This window comes from Leptonotus elevatus, chromosome 7 (genome assembly GCF_054856555.1).
Source record: "Leptonotus elevatus isolate MCC_2025b chromosome 7, RoL_Lele_1.0, whole genome shotgun sequence".
Lineage (NCBI taxonomy): Eukaryota > Metazoa > Chordata > Actinopteri > Syngnathiformes > Syngnathidae > Leptonotus > Leptonotus elevatus.
Genome location: NC_141245.1, coordinates 16903303 through 16918755, shown reverse-complemented (window position 1 = coordinate 16918755; position 15453 = coordinate 16903303). Strand labels below are relative to the sequence as shown.

At 40.6% G+C, this 15453-nt stretch overlaps 1 protein-coding gene across 1 annotated transcript; it reads right to left on the bottom strand.

Moving 5' to 3' along the window:
• Window positions 1–289: 289 nt before the first annotated feature.
• On the bottom strand, window positions 290–14403 carry tmprss13a (transmembrane serine protease 13a). The gene is made up of 13 exons (XM_086079992.1): window positions 14216–14403; window positions 11291–11465; window positions 8614–8724; window positions 8218–8391; window positions 6855–6981; window positions 6673–6768; window positions 6473–6516; window positions 5758–5920; window positions 5513–5691; window positions 4657–4755; window positions 4227–4372; window positions 2428–2580; window positions 290–1132 (listed from the first exon to the last, which is right to left on the bottom strand). Exons 1-13 carry the CDS (start codon window positions 14231–14233, stop codon window positions 1118–1120), a joined length of 1500 nt encoding a protein of 499 aa, XP_085936118.1. The 5' UTR covers window positions 14234–14403; the 3' UTR covers window positions 290–1117.
• Window positions 14404–15453: the final 1050 nt, after the last annotated feature.

Here is a 15453-nt window from a genome sequence, read left to right as displayed (position 1 = left end):
CTCCCCCTTTCGCGTTCTCTCTCCTGAAGTCAAGAGAGCTTCATTACTTGGAGCAGCAACAGAGATTTTTCCATTTACGTTTTATTTATTCATATTTGGCCAATGTAGTGATTACACAAATAAAATATCCCCCCCCCCCAAAAAAAAATAAATAGAAAAACAAATGATACATTGGGGATTCTTGACAATATATCACAGCGTGCATTAAAAAAAAGGCGCACGCGCACGCGCACACACACCCCTTAAAGTGCCCTTTAAATATTTGAAGTCTGAGATGTGCCCCCAGGAGGAAGGAAAGCATATAATCATTTATTTATCTTATTCATAGTGGAACCTCTACAGTGGATTTGGAAACATTCCTCCCACAGGTAATAACAGCAATGGAATTCATTCATTTTAATTCAAAATAAGAGTTGCAAAAGAAAAAAAGATGAATAGAAAATTGTGCGTAAAATATGTTGTATGCGTTCACACTAGTCGAAACCCATTCGGATTAAAACGGTTTGTAGAATCTGAATTGCGCAGCAGAATCCACCTGTTTTGATCCATCTCAGGGGGCGGCCATTTTGCTACTTGCTGTTGACTGAAAATGATATCACAGCGGCGCAGCTCCAATCACAGCTCCAGTTTCCCCGAGTTTGGTCACATAATGTCCTCAAGCTGAGCCGTGATTGGTCTTTACCTGAGCACTGAGCAACTGTGATGTCATTTTCAGTCAGCAAGTGGCAAAATGACCACAGTGGCGTTAGCCCACTCGAATTCTCAGAAGCATTTCAACTGTAGCGGTTTCACCATATTTGAGGAAAAAAATCCCAGTGACAGCATCACATTGGAAGAGAACAAATAAGCGAATGGCCGGCCATCTTTAAAGCATGTTACATGAAGGCAAACGTGGCAGAAGCAGGAAAGAATGCAAGGCAAGTCATCAGTGCATCAAGTGGCAACATTCACACAGCTGTAAACACGGCGCTTGCTTGGTACTTTGGCGGCGCCTCGTCACCTCCGCTCCATACAATCTTTTATCCGTCCATCTCTTTTACATGTGGCGCCCTCTATGCCCGTTTCAAGACGGCTTCACAGTGCAGTACTTGATGGAGGAGGAGGTAAACGGGTGGCATTAAGGCCTGAGGTGCTGTGAGAGATCAGATTAATACAAATCAATTACAAAGTACAGAAGGTAAACTGGCTCCCTCTAGTGGTACACAAAAGAATCACTGAATGAAATGTTCAAAACAAAAAGTTCTACAAGTTTAAGCTAAAAAGTTTTGTTAAAAACAACTAAACTGCGTTTAAAGAAATGTACTGCAGCACCAGCCTTTTATTTTATTTTTATTTATTTTTTTCAGCCAGTTGAACCATTTAATTCCCTCAATTTAAGATCACTGTTGATGTTCAAAGTGTGCGTAATGTTAAAAGAGTTTGAGAGGCAATGCTAGAGAATATACAAAGGAATGGAAGAATACTAATCAATTCAAATTATTATGGGCTACATTTTATATTCAATTCATTTTTACAAACATCTGACACACTAAAGGGTTTTGCTTAACATGGTTAACATTTGGTCTTAATTCAGTTCTATTTAATATTCAACAATTACAAACAAACTTTAATTGTGTTCATTTCTATTAATTGTAAACACACTTCCATTAATGTCAGTGACATTTTAAAGATGAGTAACAATGTTATCTTATAATTAGCATTGTTCTTATATTGCTATTGACTAAATAGTAATGTCACTAAAAACATTTGGGTTAAAATTAACCCAAAGTGCATCAAAAAGGGATTAATGGGTTAAATGAATAACCCCAAAAATTGGGTCAAATGAATAACCCACAAAACTACCCCAAATATTAGGTTGCTTTGTGAGTTATTTATATAATATGAGCGGCCTTTTTGGGTAAATAACTAAAAGTTGGGTTGTGTTCATTTTCGACCAATTTCAATTGAGTTATTCAATTGACCCAAAAATTTGGGCCAAATGAATAATCCACAGAATAATTCCCCCAAATTGGGTTGCTTTAATTTTTGGGTTAAATTAGTGAAAACCTTTTTTTTTTTTTTCCAAACTAGTTCTTTTTTTAACCAATTGTTTTTAGAGCCAATTGTCTGTCCTACTTGCCAATTAATATTAAAAAATAAATGGTAATCTATTTTGCATTATAAATGTACAGTAAAATGTGGTCAATTTATATTCATACCAATAAATTCTATATGTTTTTGTATTGTGATTGGTGGAGAACGAGGAAGTGACAAATAACTGGTCTTTTCTTCTGCCTTGGCAACAAGTGTAGAAAGTGAGTAATTCAATGCAGGTAAACGACACTGGTCGTTTCAATTGTTAATTTTAGTATATGCCGCGGGTCACAAAAAAAAAAGCATTTAGTGTCCTGACTTGGCTGATTCATTTCCTAAATTTGAGAGTCTCACCTGCATGTTGGTGTAGACCCAAGGCAGAAGTCGGCTCACCCTGGTGTAAACACCTGGCTTGTTTACCTCAGCGCATCCATACCCCCAGCTGGTGATGCCCACCAGGTACCACACATCGTCGATCTGACACACCAGGGGTCCACCGCTGTCACCCTAGGAAACATGTTGGAAAAGACAGTTTAACATATTTTATGTTAATCAGAAAATGGGTGAAAAAAGGTGGTCGGTGCCTGTCCTGGTGGCAATCCTCGAACCTGCTGGTGGACACCAGCGGTAAGGTAAGGGTTGCCGCCAAGCTGAAGAAGGAGTCCGAACTCCGGAGGCAGCTGACAAAAACCGGCTGGCCAAGCGGAATGCGGCTTCAGTGGTCACTGAGGCAAAAACTCGGATATGGGAGGAGTTCGGTAAGGCCATGGAAAACGACTTCCGGATGGCTTCGAAGAAATTCTGGTCCACCATCCGGCGTCTCAGGAGAGGAAAGCAGTGCTCAGGGAGTCCTGTGGGGGTGTGGGGGGTGGGGGGTGCTTCACGAGTACGGTGTACCGAGCCCCCTGATACGGGCTCTGTACGACCGGTGTCAGAGTTTGGTCCGCATTGCTGGCAGTAAGTTGGATTCGTTTCCAGTGAGGGTTGGACTCCACAAGGTTGTCCTTTGTCACCGATTCTGTTCATATCCTTTATGGACAGAATTTCTAGACTCAGCAGAGGCGTCGAGGGGATCCGGTTTGGTGGCCTGAACATTGCATCTCTCCTTTATGCAGATGACGTGGTGCTGTTGGCTTCTTCAAGCCGTGATCTCCAAACCTCACTGGAGCGGTTCGCAGCCAAATGTGAAGCGGTTGGGATGAAGATCAGCACCTCCAAATCAGAGACCATGGTCCTCAGTTGGAAAAGAGTGGCGTGCCTTCTCCGGGTCGGGGATGAGATCCTGCCCCAAGTGGAGGAGTTCAAGTATCTTGGGGTCTTGCTCACGGAGTGGGAGCAGGATGGAGCGGGAGATCGACAGGCGGATCGGTGCAACGTCTGCCGTGATGCGGACTCTGTATCGGTCCATTGTGGTGAAGAAGGAGCTGAGCCAAAAGGCGAAGCTCTAGATTTACCGGTTGATCTCCGTTCACGGGCTGTGGGTGGTGACCGAAAGTACAAGATCCCGGATACAAGCGGCCGAAATGAGTTTCCTCCGCAGGGTAGCCGGGCTCTCCCTTAGAGATAGGGTGAGAAGCTCGGTCATCCGGGAGGGACTCAGGGTCGAGCCGCTACTTCTCCAAGTGGAGAGGAGTCAGTTGAGGTGGCTCAGGCATCTGGTTCGGATGCCTTCTGGTCGCCTCCCTGGAGAGGTGTTCTGGGCATGGCCCACCGGCGGGAGGCCCCGGGGACGACCCAGGACACGCTGGAGAGACTATGTCTCTCGGGCTGGCCTGGGAACGCCTTGGGATCCCGTCGGAGGAGCTGGCTGAAGTGGCTGGGGACAGGAAAGTCTGGGTTTCCCTCCTAAAGCTGCTACCCCAGCATCCTGACCCCGGATAAGCAGTAATAAATGGAGAAAATGGGCCGTTCAAAATCGGTTATTATTGGCAATTAAAATAGCTTGGTAAAGGGCACCCTCCTTTTCAACCTGAAAGATCTTGTAAAACTGATAAGTGGATATTCAAAGCAATTTATTATTTTTTTTTTTGTAATGACTGAAAATTTCATTTTTACTCATCCACACCTCAAAAAGGAGAGCTTGACTACTCTTAAAAATTCAAATTTACGACAGCGTAGTCAAATGACAAATACAAATCTACCCAGCGACTCACCTGACAGGAATCTCTGCCTCCCTCCTCCAAATGTCCGGCACAGACCATGTTATTTGTCACAGCGCCTCCGTACACCAAAGGGTTGTTGCACTCTCGAGTACTGATGATGTCAACAGTGACCTCCATCAGCTCATTGGACACTTCACCTGTTTTGGGATGTCAATGTCATGAGAGCACATTTTAGACAGCTTGAAAGGATTTTGACTTTTTTTAAAAGCAGGAAGGTAGTAAAAGAAGATTTTACCAGCAGACTTGTTTAAATGGCTAATTCTGACTACATTAGCTTCTCATGCTAATCAGGGAATTTATAGTACATACTATGATTAGCAACAGGGAGGACGCCTGCTCTGGTCTGACTGCATTGTCACTGCTGAGCGAGCGCCATCATTTGTTTTGGTCCAGATAAGAGAGAAACCGTTTCCATGCTTACCTGATCCGGCCACGGTGGTACCAAAGCCCGACGTCCAACAAGCGGTGCCAGTGGGGAAACGCTGCGCAGTAACTGGCAGGCACGCCGGGTGAACATCATCTGAGAGGAGGAACGCAGATTACATATCTGCATGCAACATGTTCTGATCATGAATCAGGTGTGTTAGTGGAGAGAAACATGGAAAACAGGCTGGATCGGGGCTCTCGAGGACCGAAATTGAGAACCTCTGGTCTAAGATTAAAAAAATATATATTTTTAAATACTTCTAAATTTTGAAAAGTCAGAAAAAAATTCAATAAATGTGCTTTAAGACATTACAAGATTGTCAAGATTTGCATTTTCAAAAAATGTTACACCAGTATTTTTAGCCCCCCCCTTCCTTTTTATTTTATTTTTACTGAAATTAATATCGGCTCCAAATATCAGTTATCGGCCCCCATGACTACTAATAATTGGCATCGGTATATCTCTACAATTTTCCCATGGCCAAATTTAGTGAGGGGGAAATTTTGGAAATATTTAAATGTGGAAGTTAAACTTTTTATAAAATAAGCTGGAAATATAGTATAGCTTAGACCAAGCGTATATCTTTTATTAATGTTGTTGACTTAACTTCTGTCAAACACTAACCTCCAATAAAGCAATTTCCCCTTGTATTATTTTGATAAAAAATTTTATACAATTGATAATGACTGAATTAATGTATGCTTTTTTGCTTTTAAAATCCTTGAACGGTGCGGATTCCAACAACATTAGCATGAAGAAATTTGAACAAGAAACGCATCCCAACGGTCCATGTTGAGATGCCAAGTAGTGAACAAACTAATTCGGGAAGAGCAAAAGAAGCTTTACCAACCATCAAAGTTGACCTCAACTGCAAGTTTGAGCAGAGCGATGTCGTAATCATTAGTCTGGTTGTTGTAGTTTTCATTGAGGATGATCTGCTCCACCGCCAAAGGTGCAGGTAAATTGTTGAGAGCCAGCGCGCCTGCATACACTCGCCAGAACTGTGGCAAGAGCATTAAGGGGTTGCTCCTGTAGGAGGACATCATTAAGTCATCCATTTGTGGAACTGGTGACATGCCAAGCTGTCAAGTTTACCTCGGGAAGCAGTGAGCGGCGGTCAGCACAAAATCGGGAGAGATCAGGACCCCTCCGCACACGTGGGAGCCCCGAAAGTGCAGCGATAACTGCCACGGCCACTGACCCCTGTCAGCAACGCTGCCCCCTATGATGCGAGACGTGGACTCCTGCTTGCCGCACTCTGAAGATACAAAGGAGATATGCTGGCATGCAGGAACAACTTAACACCCCCCCCCCCCCACAGGTGCAACACTTTTGCTATCATGTTAAAGCCAAAAGTTAAGCAGATGCAAAGATTAGCATTAGCGTTGCAGTCAATCACTTGCACGAGACACGGTCAGCCCTAAAAAGTGGTCAGTTTCAGCAAAACAATAATTGAAAATAGTGCTTTGGCGCCATCTTGTGGTGTCTCTGTGCTCACCAAGTAAGGGGAAGGGATTTCCATTACAGTGGTGCCTTGAGATACATTTCCCTTCATAACTAAGATTAAAAAATTTAAAAAAAGGTTGGACAAATATGTGCAATATGAATTTTCACGTGGAACGGAAGTATGGTGTTCCACAGGGTTCAATCATAGGGCCTCTGCAGTTTTCATTGTATCAGCTGCCATCTTAAGAATGAATGTTAAAGTGACGCAAACAGAATAGCTCAAAGGATCACATTTTTGTGTTGAGGTGCGAATTGCGCGAGTGTGTGCGTCACAGAACAGTAGGCACAGATGGCGGCTGCTTACCGACGCACTGCAGGGAGACTGCGCTCTGATCCGGGCAGGAGGAACTATGCGATGTCACAATGAGAGAGACATGTCAAGCGTCTCAATAATACACTTGATTGTGGACTACAGGAAATTTTGGTCAAACTTCAAAGTTTTAAATTTCCACCACACATCATCTTACTGCCCATGTGGATGTACTAGAAAGGTGATCTATTTACCTGACTTCAACTTGACCCTGGATGGAGTCAGACAATCTGTTGGTCACTATGAGTCCAAGGGAGTTCTGTGTTGTGGTATTTATGTTGCTGTAAGACCTACAGATATAGGGACACATTTGAAATAAAAGGTCTGGTAGCTTGGCATGAATGCCAAATAAAGAGAGAGAGGGCTGAGTGTTTACTTCCTAAACCCAAGTTGGGCGCACGTCTGGTCAGCAGTGCTCTGGTCCCAACCGTTGACGCAGACGGGAAGAAAGCGGCCATCTTGGGCCGTCTTGACCTCCAGACGATTTTGAATTCCGAATCTCACTGGCGAAGAGGCATGGTAAAAAAAAAAAAAAAAAAAGGCCATTCAGTCTAATACAATTTTTCCGTTTCATAATGCAGTGCCAACTCTCACGTTGACAGGAAACTAACAATCCTAACTTTGACTTTCATTTATTAAGCACACTAAAAGCAAACCATTAAGAAATAGTGTATTGTTTGTACTGTATATTGTAGTACAATTGTACATAGTATGTTTGAGTAAATGTTGATGAAATATGATTTTAATATCTTGAAATCATGCAATTCCAACTTCTTTTTCAGTGTATTATCATTTGTAGAAATATTAATTGGGCATTAGTTTGAATTTTAATCATTGCTAACCGTTTCATTTTCAGGCTTCCCCACTTGAGATTCATTCATCCGCAGAAGATTTAATCTGGGTTTTATTTCATGATCAAGCAACATTTTACCTTTTGTCTCTTTTTATTTTACCATTCAGTAGTTTGACAGTTCATAAAGAAGTTTCAGTCCTCAGATTAGTCACTGTTAATGCAGCGCATTAAAGTGCATTTGCATTAAATTTAGGACTGAGAAAAACCTACAAAAATAAGAGAAATGGCTTACTGTGAAGCAGTAACAGAAACATAACACTTAAAAAAAGAAAAAAACATTCTGGCAGCATTGGTTATACTCATGTTTCACTTTTCTCCACAACAAATGAGGCTGTCACAGTCTTAACTTTTTAGCTTAAATGTATTTACATTTATTTTGTAACTCAACCATGGAATCCCTTTCATTTTCAAATACTATTTTAAGTGCAACTACCACCATCATGAATTTAGAAATATGCAGCAGCTAAGGTAGGCAACTCAAGATGTTATTCAATACAGATGCCTGGGCAGTAACGCCGACTTCAAATTAATTCACAATGTTCCTCTTCACTTATTTGTTTATCATGATTACAATTTACTCCTCTATCCTTTTAAAAAGGAAATTATGAGTTATACTTTTTGATTATAATTACAGTATATCACAGGTGAACTTTCAGCCGATTTTTGGCGCCCCCTAGAGTTGTACCTTGATAGAGCAAAAAGTGTGGCTTCTGAAAAGGAATTATATTTATTTATTAAGAGACATTTTGTTACTATATTTATAGTTTCTTTGCATACATAGAAAAGCTAGATGAACCAATTTATTATTCTTAGAAGGAGACAAAAAAATGGATGTTGGGCTGCAAATGGTCGGACGCCAATCATCAGGAATTACTTGCACACTCACCACAGTTCATTTCATCAGAGCCCAGCTCACAGTCCCTGATCCCATCACAACTTATGGTAGTATTGGGGCAGCTGTCAATTCTCATTATAGACTGGTTGTCATCGAGGTCGTCATCTAGCTGGCCGTCGTCATCGTTAAAAAGGCCTTGTGTTAAAACCTTGGTGCCGTATTGCACTGCCATTGGAGAGAAGGTAACAAAAGTCAGGAATAACACGACTGAGAATTGAGTAGCAAAACCCCCAGAGCAGATTAATACTAAGTGCCATCATTAAACTAATCCTACAAAGTTGGCGCCATAGAAAGCTCAGAATGTTTTCTATCAACAATATCCATAAAAGCGCCTTTCCTCCAAAGACAGCCCAGTGAAAAGACGAACAAATGAATATGAATGCCAACCTCCGAGCCAGATGGCAACAGCCAGCAGGGCGACGAGAATAAAGGCGGCGCATGACCCTCCGTAGCAATGACCATTATTCTTACAGCAGCCTCTCTTCCTGCTCCTGGAGGCTGCATGGAAACACAGTATACACAATACAAAGTCAACATCTAAACCATCCATCCATTTTCCAAACCGCATACCCTCACGGGGGGGGGGTCACGGGTGAGCTGGAGCCTATCCCAGCTGACGTGGGCTTGAGGCAGTGTAGACTCTGGACCGGTTGCCAGCCAATCGCAGGGCAACAAATCAAACAGCTCTAAAATAATACAGTGGAAAAATGAAGATCCAAGGGCACACTCATTTGGAATAGGACCAGAATTTTTCTGAAAATGTGCCCTAAAAAATTTTTCACATGAGCAGTCACCACACACCAGTAGGTAGCATCAAAAGGACCAACTGCATGTTACGTGACATTTGTCTGTCCCAGACAAAATCTTCCCTAATAACAAGATATTTAAAAATGTAGGTGGTATGATGAGGTAAACAATCATTTTAAAAATCATACATTGGTTTGTTCATAAATAGTTTATTTTGTAATATTTGTATATTTCAAAGATTTTTATATTGTATGTGTAAAAAAAACAAAAAAAAAAACATTTGGTAACATTTTTTAAGAGGATAATAATAGATTCCATTTGCTCCCGCTAGTTGAAACACAATTTTCGGATTAATACATGTGTTTGTGGAATAAGCATTGAGCAGATTAATCCACACATTTTCATCCATTTCAAGACTGCCCTCTGCTGTCGACCGGAATTGACATCAAAATGCCCTCGGGCTCGCATTATCAGCGTCATGGCTCACCCGTTTCCTGGGTTTAATCAATGTATCTTTGGCCATTCATCTGTCTATGCTAGCCACATATTTTGATAGGTAGAACAATTATATGCTGTTCCACTTGATGGCAAGAGGTTCAATTAAGCTGGGTATCCACTTAGTGACATTAAGATTGTTGGAAAACACAGAGATGTGATTAGACCAAAGTGAAATTATCTGAAAATTTAGCCGGGGTCTGGGGGCCGCGGGCACTCAGCTAGGTCCAGAGCTCATGGGTTTTCCGTGTTTTTAAGTACTTTCAATGCACTCAGATGACAAAGAAATAGACAAAACAACAGCATAAATTTTCAATGTATATTGAACTATCCCATATAAAATTGCAGTTTTAGTCAACTCAAAATCAGTCACATTTAAAAACATTGGACTGCCTTTGCTTTTAAAAACTATCACTGAGAATATCATCATATATATTTACAATGCAATAAATCATTTAATCAATCATTCTTAATTTAATACATAATGCATAACAAAAACATAAAATACCTCATGCAGCAAGCTCTGGTAAAAACACAATCATGCATTCGTCGAATGCATGATTGACTAAGATCATCTCTGTAACTGCATACATCAAGACAGTCAACATATTGAAAGCTGAAAAGTGCAAACATGCAGCATTCATTTGAGTTTGTGTCAATGATTAACCATGTTAAATATTTATGGCCATTTTTATTACGTTATAATATTTTCGAAAATTTGATTTCGATTAATTTGAAACGTTTACCACCGACCTCAAAATTCACGACTCTGTCAGCAACTGGTGCAGGTTGTTGGGGTGGATCACGTCTCTCGATTACCGCTTCCGATTGTGATGTCAATAAGGGATGGAGGCCGTAAAGTTTTGGAGTTTTCGTTTGGGCACCGAAACTTCCAGCGATGGAATAATTTGTTCTTGACTGGAGTTCTTTCACGTGTTTTTTGCTCTTTGCGTGACTTTCAAGAGCTTTGAAACCTCTCCCACCATAGTCAATGGTATCATGGCACCAAATGAAAAAAGCGCTTTCCCGGCACGATCGATCTTCCGAATAAAGTCACTGAACAAATTCGTCACAGTCTTCTTTCCAACATTTGTAGATATATCCTTCTCTCACCAGTCCCATCGAAACTTGTTTTTTACGATCTTGTCAATTTCCTTAACTCGCGAAGCATCTTTGCGTTCGATCACGGACATCTTTCTTTAAACACCCGGCAAAAACGTCTGAGAAATGAACAATGGCATACTCCTATGCCTTTATAACAAGCGCGTTTATTGGTCAACAAACAATGGCATACGCCTATGTCTTTATAAGAAGCGCGTTTATTGGTCAACACGGAGACTTCAGCCAATCGCAAGATCAGTTTCATTTCAATTACGGAAACACTAAAATGGAACGCTGTTGAGAGACGAAATCGGATTTTTTACCACTTAAATTGTAACATTTTATTTTTGGAGATAAAAAAAGCGGAATTCCGCGAATTAGCGGAAAAATCACATCCCTGAAAACACGACACTTAGCTGTTGACAGGTGTGAATGTAACTGTGAATGGTTGCTTACATACATAGATTAGATAGCTAGCTAGCTAGGTAGGTAGATAGCCGCTAGCTAGATAGCCAGTTAGCTAGTTCGATAGCTAATGAGGGAAAGTGGTATACCAATTAGACAGACTTAAAACATGGCCAGTCGTTAAAATGATTGTGTAAATCATTCCAAATATGTATCATTCAACTGGTAAGCAAATTCAACAAAAGTTCAACCTGAGGTCGTTCGAGGTAACAGCACTCTATAATTTCATACAGAAATACAGAAGGCAGCGACTCACGCGAACTTGACTCCGTTACTTGGGGAGCGGCCACAGGCGGTGCATACTGAGGGATGTAACGTGGCTGGCTGGCAGGGGTCTGGCCCGGACCCACGCCGTACACCACCTCTTCATAGGACTTGAGGGGGGGCTGGGTGTGCACGGCGACAGAATAGTAAGGAGGAGGAAGATCGTTCTGTGGGAAAGAAGAGGATTGTTATTGATATTTTAAGGCATACCGGAAAATAAGGTGGCCTTTTACAGTCAGTTACAAAACACATAGTTTGACATTTTTTAGGTATAATAATAGTACATGATGGTGGCATGTTTTCTTCCATGCAATACAAACATTAAGTCCAGGTCCACGCCTATGTGGTACCTACCTGACAGCACAAAGAAGTCTTGTATCCTAGCAACAGCATTAAGAATATAATTTTCTCATGCGATCTCCTTCGCACGTCACTATTCAGGGGCAATTTTGTGTTCGTACGCACTGTGAGGATTGCCAGTCAGGTGCAGCACCATTATAAAAGGGGCAATCGGTGGGAATCTATCCAGTACCAGCTGCTTGGAACTTAAACATTTTTTTTTTTTAACTCATTCGCTGCTATTGACGACTATAGACTATAGAAATTCATGTGAACTATTTCTATTAGTTAAAAATATATATACATTTCCTTTTCTTTTTTTTTATGAAAACCTAGATTTTTTTGTTGTACATTTACAACAGATATAAAATTAGCATGCAATTAATAACGATTAAACGCCCCTTATTTTTAATGTATTATTTTAATTAAGCCCATCAGGCGATTACATTTTTAAATTGTAATTAATCACATGACTTCACTTGTTAACTAACGATTAATCACAAATGTTATATCTGTCCTAAATTTAATTCTAGATTTTCATACTCTTGTTTCAAAAGTGGAAAAAAAAAAACATTAAACTAATAGAAATAGTTCAAATGAATTTTTGACGTCTATAGCCGTCAATGGCAGTGAATGAGTTAACCGAAAGTACAAGATCCCGGATACAAGCAACCGAAATTAGTTTTCTCCGCAGGTTGTCCGGGCTCTCCCTTAGAGATGGGGTGAGAAGCTCGGTCATCCTGGAGGGACTCGGGGTCGAGCCGCTACTCCTCCGTGTGGAGAGGAGCCGGTTGAGGTGGCTCGGGCATCTGGTTCGAATGCCTCCTGGGCATGTCCCACCAGGCAGTAGGCCACGGGGACAACCCAGAACACGTTGGAGAGACTATGTCTCTCGGCTGGCCTGGGAACGCCTTGGGATCCCACCGGAAGAGCTGGTTGAAGTGGCTGGGGACAGGGAAGTCTGGCCTTCCCTCCTAAAGCTGCTGCCCCTGCGACCCGACCCCGGATAAGTGGTAGTAAATGGATGGATGGATGGATAGTTATTCAACGTGTTAGGAACTTAATGTGCTGATGACTTGAGTTTATTTATGTAAATATTTTCTTTAAAGTTTTCCAAACTGATTTAGTCACCTGGCTGAAGACACCTGATGTTGGTCGTTTGAGCTAACTCAAGGCAATTTTTTTTTATTTATTAAGCACTTTAAAACAACTATCGCTGCATTCAAAGTGTTGTACTTGGTGTCAAAATGAATCTTGCTATAAAGACAGGTAAAACAAATTACAATTAATTAATAAATATAAGTAGGCAAGTAAAATAAGTCAATAAAATAAATAAGAAATTAATTAATTAAAAAAAAAAATTAAAAAAAGAGTTGAGTTCAGGCAAATAGGCAAAACTTGTTTATTAACAAAAATACTAGTGGTATCGGTACTGGTGGCTACTGAAGAGTTCAGTACATGCAGGTATTGGTCTGAAAAACAGTGTATGAACATCCCTCGCAATTAAAGCATTACAGGTAAGTTGGAGGAGCTACGTTGCCTAAAAACATTGGGAAACATTTATAATATCAGATAATAAATTGACTGAACACTTTTCCACGTTTGTCAAAATGTGAAAAGAAAATGTAATATACCACATATTTAGCCTCTTTCAATAAATGAATATTAACTTTAAGGCCTTTTGATGTCTGTAGCCATCAAAACGGCACGTTTTGGAGGAAGTAAGTCCAATGCATGCTTCCGCAATTTACAAGTGGAATTTTTGAATAATATTTTGAGCAATAAACGTCAGAGGCGAACAATGACATGCGGCTAAACTTGTTTGTAATCAGGATTAGCATCATGTCACCTGACATGATGCTAAATAAAATGCGCTCAGGGATTTCTAAACAGGTGAAGGGAAAACGAAAAGACTCAAGCTCTGAATTGACTTTTCAACAAAAGGTGTTTCGTAACATCTTCTCAATGGTCAAGTTTCAAGAATAAAGCCCCGCAGGAAAATCGCAGGCAAAATTACTGATGAAACAGGCAGAGTAGCAGGTTTATCTCATTTCGCAGCTATTGTACACGGATCGTTTTTCACGGCCACCATTGTCATGAAAAGGACTGTTAAATGCCACTTTTACAGGTTTACACCACACCTGAAAGATTACAGTTTCACGCTGAGCGATAATGATCATACAGAGCACGCATGACCAGGTGTGTTCGAGACCTTTTGATACAGTTCAATTGATGATTTCAACTGATAATCAATCAAATCATTGTTAAATAAGTGATCTGAACTGTTTTACATGAAAACGAATACATGGCCCAAACAACTCCCACAGAATAGCAAGAACTCAGACTAAACTAGTGCAAAACAATGTATACAAATTATGGTATGTACAGATAAACCCAGCCACAATCTATCATGTCACACTTTTTGTTGTCTGAAGTACAAATTAATACAATTTGACCCTTTTTGTGAGTTAACAAGAATTCCAGTTGATAAGAAGTGTGAGTACGTGTGAGAAAGAAGTAGAAATCCAAAAGGAACAAAAGAGCACCCAGAAAGGAGACAAAAAAATAAAGAACCTACCGGGTTAAGCTTTGCCATCGGAATTAATGATTGATTTGCAAGACAAGTGGGTAGTTGAGGCGTCACCAAATGGGCGGAGCTTGTTCACATCCACAGGTGGAAAAAAATGCAGCTTTGGTACATCTGTTCTCAAGCGACTTTTCTTTTCCCTGCTGTGATTATCGCTGACCTTCCTCTAACCACCTCCCATTGACTGGATGCATGTTTATCAAAGTTGGGCGTGACCACCAGTTCACACACACACCTGCCCGACCGGTTTCCTTCAAGCCACAGACCACCACTGCTGGTTCAGTGGAATGAAACTGGATTGTGTGGCTCAAGAGACATCGGTTGAGCTTTGAGTGCACAGAAGTATGCAAATTGAAAACATAAATAATCATGGTTTCGTTTAACTGCAATGGTTGGGAGATTCCATCTGTGTTCTGGCAACGTTTTTAAAATCAAGGTTGACGTTTCACGCTACGGTTATACAAAAGGTGTATTTTGGTGGAACTACATTATTCATAACCAAAGATCATCATACCTACAGTGAAGCCCGGTGACGGCAGTAACATGTTTAGGGTCTGTTTTTTTTTCTCTCCCAGCGAGACTGGGGGTCTTAGTCAAGTAGAGGGATTTATGAACAGTTCTAAAGTCAGTGTTAGCACAAAACATTCAGTTTGCTGTTGGAAAAAAAAAAAAAAAAAGTCAGGCAAAGCCTACAACAGCAGCTGAAATGTATTTGGGTTAATCAGAGGCACTTTAAATGGTGGCAGGTGCATGCTGAGTCCTATTTAACACACGTTTCAATATGATTGGCTCATTCTGAACAATGCCACATCCCCAGTTCAAAGAGTACGCTTATGAAATGACATTATCTCAATTGTTTATTTTTACTTCCCCTTTGGAAAGTATTCTTCTTCTTTTTTTTACTGAGTTGTGCAGGTATAATTATAGAGTACATAGGTTTTCTGGCTGAATACTTAACTTTGTGGAAACTACTGTTTAACAATGGCAAGTGGCATAAACTTCCGCCATCAGGGGGCAGCATAGCTTAAATGTGACTAGCTCAAGCTAAAAGTGCCTCATGGGTAAAAAAAAAAAAATGCAAATTGAGATATTCATATATTTTAACACTGCACTTAATTTCCTTTAAAATTACATTCAATACATGGAAGTACTGTACCTCAAAAATGGATGAAGTTACAGCTATTTTAATGTTGCCACAATGAAATCCTTAGTTTTGAGAAAAACATGTT